The sequence below is a fragment of the Rana temporaria genome, chromosome 3, assembly GCF_905171775.1.
Source record: "Rana temporaria chromosome 3, aRanTem1.1, whole genome shotgun sequence".
NCBI lineage: Eukaryota > Metazoa > Chordata > Amphibia > Anura > Ranidae > Rana > Rana temporaria.
The window spans coordinates 226,276,703-226,297,616 of NC_053491.1; the positions used below are offsets into that span (position 1 = coordinate 226,276,703).

At 43.5% G+C, this 20,914-nt stretch overlaps 1 protein-coding gene across 1 annotated transcript; it reads left to right on the forward strand.

The window, feature by feature from the left end:
* The first annotated feature begins 1,246 nt into the window (after window positions 1-1,246).
* On the forward strand, window positions 1,247-20,267 carry FAF2 (Fas associated factor family member 2). Its single transcript, XM_040344386.1, has 11 exons — window positions 1,247-1,354; window positions 10,556-10,624; window positions 10,715-10,849; window positions 11,077-11,153; window positions 11,229-11,367; window positions 13,950-14,035; window positions 15,890-15,981; window positions 16,079-16,256; window positions 17,213-17,384; window positions 17,870-18,013; window positions 19,175-20,267. Exons 1-11 carry the CDS (start codon window positions 1,292-1,294, stop codon window positions 19,355-19,357), a joined length of 1,338 nt encoding a protein of 445 aa, XP_040200320.1. The 5' UTR covers window positions 1,247-1,291; the 3' UTR covers window positions 19,358-20,267.
* Window positions 20,268-20,914: the final 647 nt, after the last annotated feature.

Here is a 20,914-nt window from a genome sequence, read left to right on the forward strand (position 1 = left end):
ACATTGTGCACTGGGTCTGGGGCGTGTGGCACACCCCCGACCCGCTCCTGCTGTTATTGGACACAGCGGGAGCCAATCAGTTTGTCTGGTCGGACCCGATGTTCGCCAGCACCCCGCGAATGTTCTGAGGAGAAGGGAGAAACGGCGGTCTGCCTATGTAAACAAGGCAGACTGCCGTTCTGTGAGAGGGGAAGATATAGACCTTGTGTTCCTGCTAAGCAGAAACACAGATCTCTGTCTTCCCCCAGTCAAATAATCCCAACACAGTAAGAAAGCACTCCCTAGGAACACATTTAAGCCTTTGATCGCCCCTGGTGTTAACCCCTTAACTGCCAGTGCCATTAGTACAGTGAATTTTTTTTAGCACTGATCACTGTATTGGTGCCCCTGGTCCCCAAAAAGTGTCACATCGTGCCAGATTCGTCTGTCGCAATGTTGCAGTTAAAAGTCACTGATCGCTGTAATTACTAGTAAAAACAATAACAATTCCATAAATCTATCGCATAGTTTGTAGATGCAATATCTTTTGCACAAACCAATATAAGCTTATTGCAATTTTATTTTTATTTTATTTTTACCAAAAAAACATGTAGCAGAATATATATTGGCCAAAATTGATGAAGAAATGTTATTTTTTTACTTTTTTTATGGGAATGTTTTATAGCAGAAAGTAAAAAAAATATATATATTTTTTTCAAAATGGTTATTTTATTTTGGTTTATAGCGCAAAAAGTAAAAACCGCAGGGGTGATCAAATACCAGCAAAAGAAAGCTCTATTTGTGGGGAAAATCAGACATACATTTTATTTGCATACAGCGTCACACGACCGCGCAATTGTCAGTTTAGGTAACGCAGTACCATATTGCATAAAATGGCCTGGTCATGATGGGGGGGGGAATAAATCTTCTGGAGTGGAGACTGCATTGCTGTGCAGCACAATAAATCTCATGCACAGTTACAATGATGCAAACGAGCCCTTCACCACAGACTATCCCTTGAAATCATTCTGAGCAGCAGCTGGCAGTTATGACTCCACCCCAGCGCCTTCCAGCAGCCTATCAGCTCCTTCCTTTCACTATATCCCTCACATGCGCTGAAGAACAGCGCCCCCCTGCGTGCTGGAGAAGCCCGTGCATTGTATTACGGACCCAAAACACAGGCAACATGGACACACCAGTTGCTAGGCAACCGATTAAGATGGCCGCCGGAAATCCGTCACCTCCGAGCTCACGAATCCGAGTCGTCATTTCCGGTGTCTGGGAGTGACGGGTCAGAAGGCGGAGAGGGAAGATGGCGGCGCCGGAGGAGCGGGAGTTGAGCCAGGAGCAGACGGAGAAACTGCTGCAGTTCCAGGTGAGAGGACGGAGGGGAGGTCCGGACGGGGGGGCTGTGGTTTATGAGGAGGGCCGAGCTATGAGGGGAGGTGTGGAGGGGCCTCAGCCTGGTTTTTCACGAAGGGGGCACTAAAAGAGGAGTCACACAGGGCCTCAGCAGCCATTACTGTCCCAGGTGACCAGGCTGGCCTCCTCTATAGTAGGGGGGTGTGTCCTGTCTGTGTCACCCTGCACTAATAGGACCTGTGTCTTGCCTGCCACTTCATCCAGTGTACTTCTTATCACATACTTGGAATTCCTTCAGCTTTGTACACCACCGAATAGTCCCTTATCTGGATTATTGAATTGGCCTGGGATTGGTGGATAGACAGAGCATTTAAACCTGGAATGAAGATGGTGCGTGTATATCACTGGGACACTGATCACACTCACATCACAAACCATGACAGGTGGTCAGCACTGTGCTGAAAATGGGATATGTGTGTATGTGTGTATATATATATATATATATATATATGTATGTGTGTGTGTGTGTGTGTGTATATATATATATATATATATATATATATATATATATATATATATAGTGACTTACCTGTCTAGGGATCTAGCGCTAGCCTTTGGGTTCCCGGTGCCGGTATTTTAACTGTGGGCATCCGGCTATGCTGCTTGCGGCTTCACAGCCCGCTGCACTTTGTGAATGGTCCTAAAGTCTTCTGGACCTGTGACATGTCCCAGAAGATTGAGGGAGAGGAAAACTTTCTTCCTAGGCAAGCTGAGCATGAAGAGGGAGGGGCAGAACACAATTTAGTTATTATTTACTGCTAGTGGCTAATACTTGCTGGCAGTGATCACATGGGGGGGGAAAAAAGGGCAGGCTTTGGATGGATGGATCGATCCAACCGATGGATCAGCTTGTGTACAATCTTCCTGCCCATAGATCGTATCTTGGCCGATCCATGTATGACCAGGTTCAGATTGGGGAGGAAAGGGCTAGATCCCTGGGGGTCAACTTGTGGCCCACCAATGGTCAGTCTGCGACCTTCTGTGCTATAGACTACACTGCAAGTCTGGAGAACATGGTTGTGTTTAAAGGAGCAGCTGCCAGCAGTCCAGTATAAGCCCACGTTCACACCGGTGCGGCTTTGAAATCGCGCTACTTCAGAGCGATTTCAAAGCCACACATCTGCGATTTGCACTGCGGCTTGTGACTAAATATAACAAAAGTCTATGCGAGTCAAAAAGTAGTGCAGGATCCTTTTTCCGAGTCGCAGCAATTTGAACGGTTCCATTGCTGACAATTGGGTGAAGTTTGTCATGCGATTTTTGTGTGAGCTGGGGGGGGGGGGGCTAAGTAAGAACAGAGCTTTTTAGTTTAGGAGCATTACTGCACTGGCAGTTGGGCACTTATTCATGTATAAACATGCAATGCAAACAGTTTACAGGCCTGTTTATCACACCACATGCACCTATCAGCTGCTGTTCTCCCTGGTCCCCTCACCTCCCCTCCGGTTGTACCCATCTTGATTGATCAATTTGGTACATTCAGCATACCCACTTGTCTCATGCTGAACTGGCCAACATTCGAACCGGCTATGGCTGGCCTACCAGGAGGAGAGAGATGAATGTTTCTGTCTGCCGCTGCTCCTTCAGGGTCCAGTCACAGGCTGGTCGTACTGCTAAAATGCATGGGGGGGAGGGGGGCACTGACTGACAGACACCACCAACTGGTCTGTGCTGTCTGGCAGGTATGTGTGAATGTGAGGTCTTGACTGGACAAAATGACAAATTCTTTTAGGTGTAAATTGGTTCCTGTGTATGCATTGCAACTGTTTATTTAGCTGTTTACATCCGTAGAATTTCAGCATAAATACTGTGAGAACAGTATAGCTCTCAAAATAATACACCCATCACTAATTTATTTTTATTTCTAAGGCTGGGGCAGCTGCAAAGTGGCTAATCTGCTATACCTGGAAACCCAGAATCGTGTGGTGTTGTGTGTTATAGATAATCTGTGCTAACAAAAGCATCCAAGCTGTCAGGATTTGCTTTGTTGTCTTTAACCTGGAACACATATTTAGATAATGAGTTCCATGTTTACTGTAACTTCACTGGGTGCATGCTTGTTCCATCTCTGTTACTCAGAATGTATTGAAGGTGTAGCTGGCCAGAAAACTAGTGTGTTAATTTTTTTTAATAATATGATGAGCGTGCTGTGTTCATTCCAACCTCCCATCCGCTGCAGTGTCATAACTGACATATGAAACCCAAGAAGCTCCTATTGGCTCATGGGAACAGAGCTGTTCTTGCCCTACTTGACGATGACATGCATAGGTGGTGTGGCCACATAGAGTTCCAAATTATTCTAAAAGTTTTTACAGCTGTATGTCTGTTAGGGCCAATGGAGTCCAATAACAAGCATTGTGATCGGATGACTTCATACAAAATGGTATAGAATATGTTAGTCATTGACATACTGCAAATTGTCACTAGCCGGCCAACTTATGTACTCATCAGCAATCCATTGGAATATGCCGGTATGCAGCATGGTTTTATTTTCTGCTGTTTTGTTTTAAAGCTGATGTGCCATGGGAAAATAATATTAAAAGCCAGCAGCTACAAATACTGCAGCTGCTGACTTTTAATATTAGGACACTTACCTGTCCTGGAGTCCAGCGCCGATCGCAGCAGAGGACGAACGATCGCTCGTCTCTCTGCTGCTCCCCCGCCATCCACGCTGAGGGAACCAGGAAGTGAAGCGCTGCGGCTTCACTGCCCGGTTCCCTACGGCGCATGCGCGAGTCGCGCTGCGCCCGCCGATTGGCTCCCAGCACACAACGGGGTGTGACGGAATGCCCGTCTTTTGCCCGTGAATGCCGGGCCGGAAGTGGGTGCAAATACCTGTCTTTAGACAGGTATCTGCACCCCCCTCCCCCCTGAAAGGTGTCAAATGTGACACCGGAGGGGGGGAGGGTTCCGATCAGCGGGACTCCACTTTAGGGTGGAGAACTGCTTTAAACCTGTAGTTATAAAAGGATTAGCAGAGATCTAAAATTATTATACAGGATGTATATAACTCGACAGTTTACGCAGCGCTTTACAACATAATGGCAGACAGTACAATTTAATACAGTAGGATCAGTAGCCCTGCTTGTTAGAGCTTACAATGAATACATTTCTTGAGCTTATATGAAATCGGCACTATGTTACCTCTTAAAAAGCCAGGTGCACTAAAATAATGACGGAGGCGCGTAAACTGACCACGGTGTCTGGTCTCAGCAGCCATGATACTGTGGTCAGTTTACAGAGGGGTGGGAAGAAACTGGCAGTTTTTTTAGGTGTTACAGGGGACCAAATGACACGGGACAAGCACTGTGTCGATAACATGCTTTAAAGGAGCAGAATACATTTTTTTGGGGGGTGGTTAACAAAACTCTTTAACTGTATCTGAGCACCACAAACTAAAATTGCTGCTCAATTCATTTTTTATATTCACAACAAACTCACCTATCCCTCCATAGATGCTTTATAATACTGTAAAACGCCCACAGCATTTCTATCTGTGGCTATCTTGAGTAAGAATGTAGAATTCACTTTGCCTGGAATAGATCTGGCCTTAGCTCAGGCATGCAGACTGGAGGATGTGCTTAGCTGACAAAACCCCCTCCTCCACGCTAGGAGGACTCCTGGGATGTATGACCCTAGGCCAGAAACCAGGAAGCAACTGAAGAAATTTAAGGGAAAAAAGTTCAAAACAAGTAAATATACCGTCTCTATTAATGCTAGCGGCATAAGGATTAAAAATGGTTAATGTTGATTGATAACATTTAGTTCCCACTTTATAACACCTGGGATGTAAATTAATGAAAATCCCGGCCTCATTACATAGATTTTTTTATTTAAACCATAGATACAAATTGAATAAAACTTGGCCTTTAAAATACCTAAATGTAATCATGCTGAAATGCATGAAGATAGTTTAGCGGCACGTGTCTTTTTGTAAGTCTTCAGATAAATAGCTTCCTTTACCTTAGTGCAGTCCTCCTTCACTTACCTCATCCTTTGATTTTGCTTTTAAATGTCGTTATTTCTTCGGAGAAATCCTCACTTCCTGTTCTTCTGTCTGTAACTCCACACAGTAATGTGAGTTTTTCTCCCTGGTGTGGAGTGTTGTGCTCGCCCCCTCCCCTGGACTACAGGAGTGTCAGGACGCCCACTGACACACGGCTCCTTTCTATATCTGCAACGTAGAGAGCGTCCTGACTAAGGATGAGCTCCAGCGTGTTCGCATAGTACACGTGCAGAGCCCGCCAGGAAGTCTGCACGGCGCTAATCACAGCTAGGGAGACATTTCCCAATGCTCGGCTGCAGAGATCGGGAAATGTCTCCCTGGCTGTGATTAGCACAGCGCCATGCAGACTTCCTGGCGGGCTCTGCACGTGTACTATGCGAACACGCTGGAGCTCATCCTTAGTCCTGACTTTCCTGTAGTCCAAGGGAGGGGGTGAGCACGACACTCCAAACCAGGTAGAAAGCCTCGCATTATGGTGTGGAGTTACAGACAGAAGAACATACATTGTATGAACAGAAGATCAGCATTTCTCTCCCTGACAGGACCGGGAGCTGTGTGTTTACACACACAGCTCCCGGTCCTCCCTCTGTAACGAGCGATTGTGGATGCCCATCGGTGATCGCACCCGCCGTACACACGCATCGGGATCAGGGACGAGCGGCGGCGCGCACGTGCCCCTAGTGGCTGCTTCGCGAGGCGACGTAGAGCTACGGGCTCTCGCGCAGGGGAGCCGACCTGCCGCCGTATAACTGGCGGCTGGTCGGCAAGTAGTTAAATGCCATTTTAGTGAAAAGACTAAAACAAAATTGAAATTTGACTTCAAAATAAACACTGGTCTGTAGTGCATGTTCATACCTCAAGGCCATAAATAATAACCTATTCGATTTTTCACTCCAGCTGTATATAATGAGTTTGGAAATTGTAGAGAAATGTTAAATAATGTATTACAATTTAATTACACCCATTTGATTTTAAAAGACTAAACTGAGTTTTAGTCAACTAAAATATACTGGAGATTTAGTTGACCTAAATACGACTAAAACAATTGCAGAAGACTAAAATGGGACTAAAATGCCATTTTAGTCGTAAGACTGCGTTCACACCGAGGTGCTTTGCAGGCGCTATAATTGTAAAACCCATGGGCTTTCACACTGGAGTGGTGTTCGCTGGCAGGACGTTAAAAAAAAAGTCCTGCTAGCCGCATCTTTTTGCAGACAAAAAGCTCTGCAAAAACTACGGTAAAAATAGTGCCTCAGTGTGAAAGCAGCTTAAAGGGGTTGTAAAGGAAAAAAATGTTTTCCCTAAATAGCTTCCTTTACCTTAGTGCAGTCCTCCTTCACTTACCTCATCCTTCCATTTTGCTTTTAAATGTCCTTATTTCTTCTGAGAAATCCTCACTTCCTGCTCTTCTGTCTGTAACTACACACAGTAATGTGAGGCTTTCTTCCTGGTGTGGAGAAAGCCTCTTGAGGGGGCCAGCAGGAGTGTCAGGACGCCCACTAACACACAGCTCTTTTCTCTATCTGCAAAGTAGAGAGTGTCCTGACTGGCCTGCTTGCCCCCTCCCCCCACCAGGGAGAAAGCCTCGCATTATGGTGGTGAGTTACAGACAGAAGATCAGGAAGTGAGGATTTCTCAGAAGAAATAAGGACATTTAAAAGCAAAATGGAAGGATGAGGTAAGTGAAGGAGGACTGCACTAAGGTAAAGGAAGCTATTTAGGGAAAAAAAATGTTTCCTTTACAACCCCTTTAAGACTAAATTGAAATTTGCTGCCAAAATTCACTGCTATGTGGTCACTTGCCTGCAAAGCACCCGTAAACGCCTCTCCGGTCACTCCAGTGTGAAAGCCTTAGGACTTTCACACTAGAGCAGTGCGCTGGCAGGACACTAAAAAAAAGTCCTGCAAGCAGCATTTTTGAAGCGCTTTAGGAGCAGTGTTGAATTGGCTTAGAATTGGACTGGGCAGGAAAGGGGAGAATGTAACCAGTAGGCAAGTGGTTAAAAAAAAAAAAAAAAACAACAAACAAACTGTCTCCTAGATTCAAAGCACATTTATCCTGTACTAGTGTGTTTACAAATACTTTATATGGAATGCACACAACATGTACACATGTTTCCTTTTTTTTATTATTTTTTTTTTTCCCAACTGTTTACTTATGCCAACAAGCCATATTTCACATTTTTTTGGCCATTAAACATAAAAAAATGACACTATATTTAGAGTGGAGGGCATTTGTTTGTCACCCAGTCTCTTGTTTTTTCATGTTTCTGAAAGTCAAGTCCTACAGAGCTCCCATGTGATTGGCTGTTTGTGGGCTCATGTTCTTGAATGACTGGGTTTTTAAAGCGGAAGGCTGATGCAGCATAGTAGTAGTGGGGCACCTTATGGTCTAAGACAGGTATTTGCACCCACTTCCCGGGAGACAACTCTGCGGGGACCTGTGGGTAGTGCGTCACTTCCCCCCCTGTTGTGTTCTGGAAAACACACAGCTCCCATAACACAGCAGGGACCAGTAAGCACGGCGCAGCGTGACTCGCGCATGAGCTGTAAGGAACCGGGCAGTGAGGCCGCAATGCTTCACTTCCTGGTTCCCTCACAGAGGATGGCGGTGGGGGCAGCAGATAGAGGAGCGATCGCTCGTCTTCTGCTGCCTCCGGCGCTGGACTCCAGGACAGGTAAGTGTCCTAATATTAAAAGTCAGCAGTTGCAGTGTTTGTAGCTACTGCCTTTTAATATTTTTTTATGACTGAGCTCCGCTTTAACACTAAGGTAGTTTTCAGGCATTGTAGTGCTAAAAATAGTGACTGTAAAGCATCTGAAAACTGCCTCTAATGCTTTCACACTGGTGCGGTGCGCTTGTGAGACGGGGAAAAATAGTCCAGCATCTTTGGGGCGGTGTAGAGGCACTTTATACAGTGCACCTACACCACCCCTGCCCATTTGAATGAAAGGGAAGCGCTGCAACATGGGCGATTTTAACCCTTTCTTCGGCCACTAGCGCCCTGCTATCGGCCGAAAAACAACGGTAAAGCACCACCGAAATGAGCGGCGCTTTACCATCAACGCGGCCACGGCTACAGTGTGAAATGAAGATGGAGTATGGTACAGTAATGCGTTACTGACTGATGAAGCTGTTGAATAGTGATTTAGAAGCTGTTCAGCTTTGAGGTTAAGCAGCCAATATGACAGCTGCCAGGTCTGCTTGAACGCACCTGTCACCTTCACACAATAGAAGGCATTCTTCTTTCTTTTCTTTTTTTTTTTAACTGAACCTACAGTATAGTACTTTCTGTGTTTGCGAATCATGACTGGAGGGGTATTTTATTGTTGTGTTTTTTATTAGTGATTTACAGTAAATTTACACAACATTTTGGTGAATAAAACATTCTCAAAGATTTAATCTTTCACACGTCAGATTGTTTTGCATACTGTGAGTGTTAAAATTTGTGTGTGTGTATATATAGAAACCATTTTAAGAGGGCTAAACAAATCCCAAGATCCAGATAGCCAGTGTGCCTAAAAACTCAGCAAACAAGCATGCGCTGAAGATTTCTAAAAATGACCTTCTGAATCCTGGGGATGCCCAATGAATTTCCTTAATTTGTAGGGTTGCACCAATACCCCCCCCTTTTTTTTTTTTATATTCCTCCCCCCCCACTGCTCATGTATTTATAGAAAGAGAGGGGAAAGTGCCACCTAGTGGGTAGTTTATTAAAAATTTTAGAACTCGCAGTACATATCTGGCCAAATGCAAAATCTACATAGGTGTCCCAGCCCCGTCGATGTAAGCGAATCATGCCCGCTGGAGGAAAAGTTCCGGGACCCCATGGCTTGTGGGCGGACCTCTCTATATCTCCTCCAGCCCTGTGAGCACCTCCAGTGGCCATGATTTGCTATCATCAGTGGGACCTGGACAACCACAAAAATTTTGCATTTGGCCAGATATGAAATCGTACCGCAAAGTATCGGTTTTAGTATTGTGCGCATTTAGGCAAGTACCACTACCAATACTCATGCAAATGCTTGGTTTTTGCTTCGGTGCATGCCCTTTTAATTTTCAGGGATTTATTCTCACTTTCTGTTTGACTATGAGACAGATCTCCCCAATGAGACACAGATGATGGGGGGGAAAAAAAACCATCAGGGGGTTACAATGCTCACTTTATCAAAAATGGAAGTAAAAAAAGGTTTGCCTATAGTTCAACTTTAAGATGTTGTATGTGGCAGAGTGTAATGTTTGGAGCCTTAAAACTGTTTGTTGATCTTGGTGCTTCCAAAAGAGCCACCTGTGGATGCTTTAGCAGAAGTCAGACAAAATTGGAGCCGTGTATTGCTGTCTTTACTACTGGACCCTGACCGGCAGCTGGAGAATCCTTCTAGACCTATCTCTTTTTAAAATGGTACTTTCATCATTTTAAAAGCGGAGCAGATTTTGTAGCTGGAAAGTGCCTGTAAAACACACGTAAAGGTACATTTGTTTTCCTAAATAGCTTCCTTTACCTTAGTGCAGTCTTTCTACACTTAACTCATCCTTCGATTTTGCTTTTAAATGTCCTTATTTCTTCTGAGAAATCCTCACTTCCTGTTCTTCTGTCTGAAACTCCACACAGTAATGCAAGGCTTTCTCCCTGCTGTGGAGAAAGCCTCTTGAGGGGGGAGGGGCGAGCAGGAGTGTCAGGACGCCCACTAACACACAGCTCCTTTCTCTATCTGCAAAGTAGAGAGCGTCCTGACTTGCCTGCTCACCCCCTCCCCCCTCAAGAGGCTTTCTCCACACCAGGGAGAAAGCCTTGCATTACGGTGTGTAGTTACCGACAGAACAGGAAGTGAGGATTTCTCAGAAGAACTAAGGACATTTAAAAGCAAAATGGAAGGATGAGGTAAGTGAAGGAGGACTGCATTAAGGTAAAGGAAGCTATTTAGGGATTTTTTTTTTTTTTTACCTTTACAACCCCTTTAAAAATCTTGCATTTGTTGACGGCATGACTTGGATTTTAGTACTTGTCACAGTAAACTGGCATCTAGGATTTGTGGGTCCTGGCATAATGAACCTCCAGATCCCATATTGCCTTTGTTTTGCCTTGCTGTAATGCTTGTTGTATTTAATTCTGAAACATTTTTTTCTTTTTTTTTTTTTTCTTCCAGGACTTGACAGGAATAGAGTCAATGGACCAATGCCGCCAAACCTTGCAACAGCACAACTGGAATATAGAGGTATGTGCATGAAATTAGGTTAAGGAAAAGAGGGCTGGTATGTTATTAAACTTGCTTTTTCTGTTTTGTTTTTTTTTGTTTTTTTTTTAGGCAGCTGTTCAGGACAGGCTGAATGAACAGGAGGGTGTTCCTAGTGTCTTTAACACAACACCCAACCGGCCCTTGCAAGTGAATACAGCCGACCATAGAGTATACAGTTATGTGGTATCCCGGCCACAGCCAAGGGTGAGTAGAGAAAAATTACCTCCAAACTGTTTGAAAATAAGACTGTATGTGTTCCCAGAGGAACCAATCACATGTACTCATTTTATTTTCCTGTCTTCACTGGTATAGTGAAATGTATAAATCTAATTGCTTTTATAAATCTAATTGCTTTTATGGACAATACTGAAGATTTAAGTTTCAGATGTTTAATAATGTGATTTATTTTATATGGTTGTGTTTTGTTCTAGGGGCTCCTGGGCTGGGGTTACTACCTGGTCATGCTTCCATTCCGCATCACCTATTATACACTACTTGATATATTTAGGTAAGTTGTTTATATTTTCTTTATATCTTTTATATAAGGGGAATCTGTACAAAAATTGTATATTTTCAATTTTAGGTTTGCTATTCGTTTTATTCGACCAGACCCACGTAGCCGAGTTACTGACCCTGTGGGGGACATCGTCTCCTTTATACAGATGTTTGAAGAGAAGTATGGCAGAACACACCCTGTGTTTTACCAGGGGACCTATAGCCAGGTAACACTTAACAAGCCACACATGCTGGATTAAAAATAAAAAATAAAATTGATTTTTACAAACAAGTGAGTGCGTGAGTGAAGAACTTATATAGCGCAGCACATGCGAACTAAATCACCTCTGGGCGCTCGTTGTTCCTGTCTCTTTTGATATCAAAAGAGATGAGTTTTGATCTTTCTTCTAAAGGTCAAGTGATTCTCCTCCAACCGAATGCTGGTTGGTAAAGCATTCCATAGTCTGGGACCTTGAAGCGCAAATCTTCGCTCTCCTTTGGACTTGTATTTGGCTGTGGGTATCTGGAGCAGATTTTGGTTGGCGGATCGCAGAACGCGATTGGGGTTGTGAGCTTTTATTTTTTCGCATGGATATTGGGGGGCCTTCCCATGGATGCACTTATGTATCAGGCAGAGTGCTTTAAACGCAATTCTATCTTTTACTGGCAACCAGTGAAGGGTTCTCAGTGAAGGTGAGATCCATTCCCAGGGTTTTTTCCCAGTTACCAGTCTGGCGGCCGAGTTTTGAACGACTTGCAGACAAGTGATTTGGTACTTTGGGAGTCCGAGGTAAAGGGCATTTGCATAGTCCAGTCTGGAGTTCACAATTGTTCCCACTACGACCGCTATGTCTTCTTTGGGAATGAATGGGATAAGTCTGCGTAGTAGGCGCAGCAGGTGGTGAGATCCGCTGACTACTGATCCTATTTGTGCATCCATTGTCATGTGGGTGTCAAAGATGACCCCGAGACTTTTGACTTTGGTGCTAGGGGTGATGATTTGGCCCAGAATGGGCGGAGGTGTCCAGGGTGTTGCTGGTTGATTCTTATGACTGGCGTGAAACAGAAGAAGTTCTGTTTTCGCCCCGTTGAGTTTAAGATAACTCTTAGTCATCCAGTTTTCTATCAAAAAGAGGCATTTCTCTAGACCGAGTGCTGATCCTTTTTGTTGCAAATGCGAAAATACGTGTCATCTGCATAGGAGTGATAAAGTAGTTTTTGGGTGCTGATGATTTCAAAGAGGGGGCGAAGATAAATGTTGAACAGTATCGGCAACAGGGAGGGATCCTTGAGGGGACCCCGCATGACACAGTGCGTTTTTCAGAAGTGAAAGGACCCAGTTTCACTGTTTGTGATCGGTTTTCAGAAAGGAGGAGAACCAAGATAAATCACCTTCCGTGACTCTGGCTACTTCAACTAGCCGAGTCAGTAAGAGTTTGTGGTCTACTGTGTCAAATGCAGTGCTTAGGTCCAACAGAACCAGAAGACAAGAATCTCCCTCGTCTGCGGCCTCGAGAGCATCGTCCCATATTTTGAGCAGTGCTGTCTCCGTCCCATGCCCGGGACGGACACCCGATTGAAAAGGATCAAGCAAATTGTGGGTATCTAGATGCTGTTGCAGCTGTTGTACCACTGCTTTCTCCATTACCTTGGAGAGGACGTTCAGGCCTATTATGGGACGACGATGTTCAGGGACCTTGGGGTCGAAGGTGGGTTTCTTCAAGATGGGCTTGATTGTGCCCTGTTTCAACAGGGTAGGTACCAAGCCTTCCTTAAATGATTGATTTATAAGCTGCTTGATAGATGGTGCCAGAATATTGGCGCATTCCTTCAGCAGTTTGGTGGGGATAATGTCATTAGGCGCCGTGCTATTACGCAAGGAGTCAATATTTTTGGTAGTTTCAATGGAGATGGGTTTTAGGACAAACAAGTCTAGACTTGCTTGCTCTGTGCAATGGAATTGCACAGAGCCACCCTGAACCTCCTCTTCACGAGTCCCCTGCCTGCGCTCCTGGCCCGTTCTCTCTGTCCAATGCCCCTCTGGGAAGCCGTTTCCCATGGTGGAACTCTGTGTGTGCTCACTCCCGAGCTCTGCTGCTGTGTCCATTGACAAAGACTACGGGGACTTGGCCCCCGCTCCTTTGTCACTGGCTTTGATTGACAGCAGCAGGAGCCAGTGGCTCTCTGTGCCCCAGCAAAGCCAGTGAGACCCGGAAGTAAGTAGAGAGAAGAGCTGAAGATGCGCACAGTGCAGCGGCGCTTTGCGGGTGGTTTTAACCCTTTTTTCGGCCACTAGCGGGGGTTAAAAGCGGCCGGATACCTCCGCAAAAAATTACAGTAAAGTGCCACCGCCACCCGCTTTCCAGTGTGAAAGCGGCCTTAATGCAAGGAATGTGTTGGGTAAAACATTTTTTACTTTAAAATCACTTTAACTGTTATTCCTCCTAAAGCTTTAAAACCAGACAAATGTTCTCTACTGGGCACTTATGCACAGCAGTGTGTGAACTTTTTTGTTCCTGACTATCTTACAGTATGGCTATGTATATATTTCTATCATCTGTAAGGAATAAGGCATTATGAATATTACATAGTTATTTCACACTACATATCTCCACCTTCCTGGTCAGAATATACATTATGCCATTAGCACTTTGCTAACTCATAATTTTGTTCCATTCACTGACCAGTGTTCTTGTTGTGATGTCCTTACATGTGATATAAAAAAGTTTCTGTATAGTAGTATTCCTGATAGATGTATTCTGATATTGCTTATAATTCAATAATTAACAGTGTTGTCTTGTTTTGGCAGGCTCTTAATGATGCAAAACAGGAGCTACGGTTTTTGCTGGTCTATCTGCATGGAGAGGATCATCAGGATTCTGATGAGTTTTGCAGGTGGGCTTTATTCTTTACACCTGTTTGCTTGTTATGCAGAAAAATACATACTCGGGTCTATATCTAACCTGTACACGTGTCCTACAATTCTCACCCAGAATTTTGTTTTGAAACATGCTTTTGCGTGTACCTGCTACTCAACCTTCGCAGCTTTTTCGCCACACCCACTTTAATCATTGTCATGTGATGACAGAACTGCTTTGTGCCTCTGTCTGGTAACACAATAATCTCTTGTATTACAAGACTTTGTTGCACATTACATTGGACTTTTTTTTTTCTACCACAGGGTGATGTTAAGAATGATTGCTGTATTAGATGTTTTTGGCAAGAAATAGTCATGTTTACTAGAGATGGATATGTTAACTGAGAGGTGCACATTGCAAGAGACTGCTTGAACATTACATGAGAATGCTGTAAAGTGAAGAAATGTGTTACCAATGAGAGGTGTATATTACAAGAGACTGCCACCGTACAAGACATGTGACTTGCTATACCTTTAAAAGAACGGGGAAGCTTGTTTGCCTTGGTAAATTGTGCATGGACACATTGCCGACATTCCACTCTTTAGCTCTGTGGCATCATAGGTCACATGACTAATCCATAGTGGAAAAACAGAGAAAGCTTCACTACATTAACCACTTACCCCCCGGAACATATTGCTGCCTAAAGACCAGAGTACTTTTTGCGATTCGGGACTGCGTCGCTTTAACAGACAATTGCGCGGTCGTGCGACGTGGCTCCCAAACAAAATTGGCGTCCTTTTTTTCCCACAAATAGAGCTTTCTTTTGGTGGTATTTGATCACCTCTGCGTTTTTTATTTTTTGCGCTATAAACAAAAATAGAGCGACAATTTTGAAAAAAATGAATATTTTTTACTTTTTGCTGTAATAAATATCCCCCAAAAATATATAAAAAAACATTTTTTTTCCTCAGTTTAGGCCGATACGTATTCTTCTACATATTTTTCGTAAAAAAAATCGCAATAAGCGTTTATTGATTGGTTTGCGCAAAAGTTATAGCGTTTACAAAATAGGGGGTATTTTTATGGCATTTTTATTAATATTTTTTTTACTAGTAATGGCGGCGATCAGCGATTTTTTTTTCGGTATTGCGACATTATGGCGGACACTTCGGACATTTTTGACACATTTTTGGGACCATTGGCATTTTTATAGCGATCAGTGCTATAAAAATGCATTAGATTACTATAAAAATGCCACTGGCAGTGAAGGGGTTAACACTAGGGGGCGGGGAAGGGGTTAAGTATGCCTGGGTGTGTTCTTACTGTGGGGGGGGGGGTGGCCTCACTAGGGGAAACACTGATTTTCTGTTCATACATTGTATGAACAGAAAATCAGCATTTCCCCTGCTGACAGGAACGAGAGCTGTGTGTTTACACACACAGCTCCCGGTCCCCGCTCTGTACCGAGCGATCGCGTGTGCCCGGCGGCGCACGCGCCCCCTAGTGGCGGCTATACGATAGGACGTATAGCTACGGGCTCTCGCCCAGGAGAGCCGACCTGCCGCCGTATAATGACGGTGCGCGGTCGGCTACTAGTTAAAGGGGGTCTCTCCCTCTCTACACCGAGACACTGGTGGACATCGCTGGACAGAGATGAGGCTTAGGTAAGTATTAGGGGGGCTGCTTCACACAGGAGGCTTTTTATCTTAATACATGGAATGCATTAAGATAAAAAAAAAAAAAAAAAACTGACTTTAAACTACATTTTAGCAGCTTGTCCTACCTAATGTGGCATTCCATAAGTTGGGTAAATCACACGGATCTAACCTGATGAACTGTTTCTGCCTGAAGGCTTTGTGATCATGTAATTTTTTTTTTTCTTCTGTTATAGGAACACCTTGTGCACATCAGAGGTGTCTCAGTTCATCAACAGCAGAATGCTATTTTGGGCATGCTCTACTAACAAGCCAGAGGGATTCAGAGGTGAGTATCACTGTGCTAAATGTTTGCATTGTGCATAATGTGTGAATTTTAGGATACAATGATCAATCAAATATATATGTATTTTTTTTTTTTTAAGTTTCCCAGGCCCTTCGTGAGAACACTTACCCATTCTTAGCCATGATAACGCTGAAGGACCGCCGAATGACAGTGGTGGGAAGGCTGGAAGGTTTAATTCAACCCCAGGACCTAATTAACCAACTGACTTTCATTATGGATGCCAACCAAACCTACTTGGTGTCTGAGAGACTGGAAAGGTGAGGATATTTTTTTTTTTTTTTTTTTTTTAATTGCATCAGAAATTTTGAGGAAACTCTTACAGAGAATGAATACAATAGATTGCTTTAAATTGTAACCTGTTGATAAAAGGGCAAAAATATATCTTGTATTTGGCATTGACAAGCAATTGGGTTGATTTACTAGAAATAAGTAGACTGCAGTTGCTCTAGAATTTAGTAACACAGGTAAAATTCCTCTTTACAAAGAATAGTCAATCACCTGCAAGGAAGAAAAAAAAAACACTGCATTTTTGCTTGCACATGATTGGATGATGGAAGGTTGCAGAGCTTTCCCTCATTCTAAGCTCTCGAGCAACTGCACTTAGAGTGCACACTCTAATGTGCCTTTAGAAAATCAACCCCAATGTGTCTGTCCATGACCATTGTACAATTTATCAACATCAAACTAAAACCCTTCTTGGTACTGATTTGGAGAAGGGTTAAGTACCTCTGTTGGTTCTTTGTTGCTATCTGTGTCTTAATTTGGTAAATTTCCCCTCCCTTTCCATCTTACTGATGGCCCAGAAGATAAAGAAAATCATCCTAACAGAGCACATGCAGCAATAAAACCAGGCAATCCTGGTTGACAGGATATAATAATAAAAAAAGTGATTGGACAATTCTGGATTAGCATGTGACTTATATGGCTTTACAGTGCTCTGAATTTGGTGCAGACTCCTCATACATGTTCAGTGCACTATATTTGCCTACTAAAACTTTATTGGTGTAGCCAACACATGATAAATGCCCATAAGTCATGTACATTTTCACTATTAAATATATACATAGTAAGGTGTGGTTACAGAAGTTTTCTCTCCATGTTCAGTGGTTGCAGCCGTCATGCATTTGCCATCTGTTAAAAAAGATGAAATACCCAACTGTTTGAAATAAGCCCTTGGATAGAAAGACATTTTGTAATGGTTTTTTATTTTCAGGGAGGAGAGAAACCAGACTCAGGTATTGAGGCAGCAACAGGATGAAGCATATCTAGCCTCCCTGAGAGCTGATCAGGAGAAGGAACGCAAGAAGAGGGAGAAGCAGGAGCAAAAGAGAAGAGAGGAGGAGGAGGCACAGCTCAGGCAGCTGGCAGAGGAGAGGAAGAAAAGGGTAATCATAAACTGACACAAACAATGTAAAGCTAACTTATTTTAATTATTTTTACATGAGAAGTAGAAGCTTAAAGCTCCTATGTATTTGAACAACATTTAATTTCAAGGTAAACTTTCTTATTATGCAATCTCATTATAATCAGACCTGTCATTTCTAGCATGGTTACCCCTGTTCTCCTTTGTCTTCTACCATTTATCATGGCTTACACTATGATAAAAGTTGGGGGTTCTGGTATAGCTTTGGAAAGGTTTTTTTTTTTACCTCTACTGTATGTTTGCCTTACACCTGTTTTTGTCATAGTAAATTGTATTCTTTCTTTCAAGTTACACTTATTACATGAACAAACACAAGCTGTATTTTTTTTTTTTTTTTTTTTTATGAGTTTTGAAGCAGAATTCGGAGCAAAGATTTTATAATTTATAAATCAGTATGAATTACTAAAATATTTGAAGTTTTGATTTAATTTCTGACATGATTTACAGAACCTGCAAGAAGAAAAGGAGCGCAGATCAGAGGGTCTTCCTGCAGAACCACAGCCGGACCATCCTGATGGTGTGAAAATCATTTTTAAGATGCCAAATGATACTAGAGTGGAGCGGAGGTTTCTCTTCACACAGTCCCTGTCAGTAAGTTATCCGTTTCCAGTGATGTACTCATTTTAACATCTATAACTCTAGGACAGCAAAGTGGTTTAGTGGTTAGCACATGTGCTTTGCAGCAGTGCAATCCTCAGTTCGAAGCTCAACCAGGACACATTCTGCATGGAGTTTTGCATGTTTTCCTGGTGCTTGCTTGCATGGGTTTCCTCTGGGTCCTATTTCTTTGTTTTTTCAATTTTTTATGGTGCACTTGTTTTGAGTAACACTGGTTTGGCAAGATTGTTTTAAATATACTGTAGTGTTTGTGTGATTTTTTTTTTTCCTTAAAAAAACAAAAACACTGGTGTCAGCCAGCAGTGTCTCCAAATATGTTGGGGGGTCCTTCCCCCTCCGGCAGGCCTATGAACCTGAGGTTACATCTGGGCAGTCTATTCTCAATGTCATCCTGCTTTTGCAGGAGCTGGTTGACCTGAAGCTGCATGGCGTCAGATGAGATCTGGAGGGGGGGGGGGGGGTGGAATCCTCCACTATACCCAGGTGGGCCTCTGCATCCATGACCCTCTCCCTGAGCGTTTGAAAGTCATGTCTGACCAGCGATATATCCACCTTTACCTCCTCTATGCGAGCTGTGAGGGTGGTCTGACAGGATGTAACAGCTTCCTGACATGCTGCGATAACCTCTGAGTTTCGCTGTGCCCCGGGACGCCTCCTCCCCCTGTGCCACGCTGCCATCTTGGTCTGGGGGGTCTGTCTCAGTATGGCGATATTGCGCCAGTTTAGAGGCCGCGGACGTGCTCTTCTTCGGCGGGGACATGGCCACGGAGGGTGCCCGGTCTGGGGGATGTCAGTACCTGGGATGTAGCTGCGTTCAGGGTCTCAGGATATCAGGGTAAGATATTCGACCGGCGGAGCTCAGGTCACCAGTGTCCTATCCCATGCCGCTCCAGGCCACGCCCCCTCAAAAAACAAAAACACTGGTAGGTTAATTTTTCTTATGACCAAATGTGCTTGTGTTGCCATAGTGAGGGAAAACAGATTGTAAAGTCTTGTGTGCAACAAATGTGCAGGTGACAGTAGTTTGTGGCGCTAACCTCTCTGTTACTACACAGAATGCTATTTGTTTGATTTTACATTTCTTTTTCAATATGGCTAATTTGTAGTAATTTTTATTTTATTTTTTATTTTCAGGTAATTCACGATTTTCTCTTCTCTCTGAAAGAGACACCAGAGCAATTCCAGATAGTGGCGAATTTTCCCCGTAGGGTGTTGCCGTGCCTTCCCAGTGAGGAAGCCCCTGTGCCTCCAACCCTTCAGGAGGCTGGATTTAGCCGCTCACAACTTCTCTTTGTACAGGATCTAACGGACGAATAACAGATTTATTTTTATCCCCCCCCAAGGTAATTTGGGGCAGGCAGAAGAAAAAGAAAAAAAAAAAAGCAGGTAGGGATGAAAGAGAGATGAATTCTCTTGACATCATTATTTTTGTTTTTTTTAACTGCTGCTACTGACTTTGGATCCAGGCCTCGCCTAGGGAAGGAGGGGAAGGTAGCATGCAGCAGTGGACTGATTTCCCCATTGAAAGGGGATGAAGACAAATATAACAAAGCAGGGAATTTGTTGCAGGGTCCCATTTGGCATTTCCAAAGTGACGTGTGATCAGATTGTCTACATAGGGGTGTGCATAGCCTTGCATGCCTTTCCACCTCAGTTAAGGAGGACCGTCTCTGTGGAGTAAACACTAACATCCATGCCTCTAACAGGTTCTGCGGGAGCATAACTTCTGTCATTTCTGTTTGAGGAACAAGAGGAATTACCTTCCTCACTTTGTATAAAGCAGTTTCTTTTTTTTTTTTTTATTGTACTATATATTTTTTTTTTTCCTTCGTTGTTGCTTTCTAAAAGACCAAAGGAGAGAAGTTGGCAGCTGTCCTTGCTATGAGATGAAAGGATTTCCAGCAGATCCAGCTGGAAGAGTGTATTGTGGTATCTCGCTTTGGGATAAAGGGGTCCTGGTTAATTCCAACCCCCCCCTTTAGTGTAATAAAGGCAATATATAGTGACTGGTCTACCTGCTTAGATGCCTTCTTGTCACTAGTATTCTGTATGTCCCAACTGGACTATATTCAAGAAAATAATTTATTCCAGATATAAATTAAAAACATTTTAGAGTTTTGTTTTTTTTCTCTGTGTGAAATGTTTGTCAAGTACCTCCCAGGGACTACAGTGACGAGTCATTCCTGTAAAGAGCATGTTCCAGTCCATTAAAGGGGAATCTGTTGCGCATTTGTTGTTAATTGAATCGCTAGCTTAAAAGATGGTATTGGTTAGGCGTGCCATAACATGATGTCTAATATAGAATGGAGTGGCGCATTTACTATTGCTTGACACATTGAGTTACAGCCACCATATCAACTCAAACCTAATAATATATTATATAACTCAAGCATATCGGTGTTAAAGGTTATCTAAAGTGAAAAGCAAAAATGTGATATATTGCAGCTTTTGAGTCTTTAGATGTAGTGACTGAATTTTCTAATCTTCTGTAAGTAAAGTAAAATACCCGTTGATCATTTTAAAGTGGGATTCCACCCGCAGTTTATTTAATTTTTTTTTTTACCACTGTAGCTGCTGACTTTTTTAATAAGGACACTTGCCTGTCCTACTCGCCCACACTGATGGCCCCCCTGATGCTGATCCCTTGATCGGTGCAGGTCCAGCGCCGCCATCCACACTAAGGGAAACAGGCAGTGAAGCCTTACGGCTTCACTGCCCGTTTCCTACTGCGCATACATGAGTCTCGTGCCGACTTGTGAATGAGCGGCTGCTCTCTGGGATTACACACAGTTCCCAGAAAGCAGTGCGCCCCATTCACTAGAAGAGGATGCAGAAGAAGACAGACCACGGTTACGGAAGAGGCAGATTACGGAC

Bases quoted from the DNA above. Each gene is read 5' to 3' on its own strand.
- FAF2 (XM_040344386.1), top strand. From the start codon at position 1,292: ATGGCGGCGCCGGAGGAGCGGGAGTTGAGCCAGGAGCAGACGGAGAAA. The intron at 1,355-10,555 runs GTGAGAGGACGG...TTTTTCTTCCAG, and splicing joins AGAAACTGCTGCAGTTCCAG to GACTTGACAGGAATAGAGTC. The intron at 16,257-17,212 runs GTGAGGATATTT...TTTTATTTTCAG, and splicing joins GTGTCTGAGAGACTGGAAAG to GGAGGAGAGAAACCAGACTC.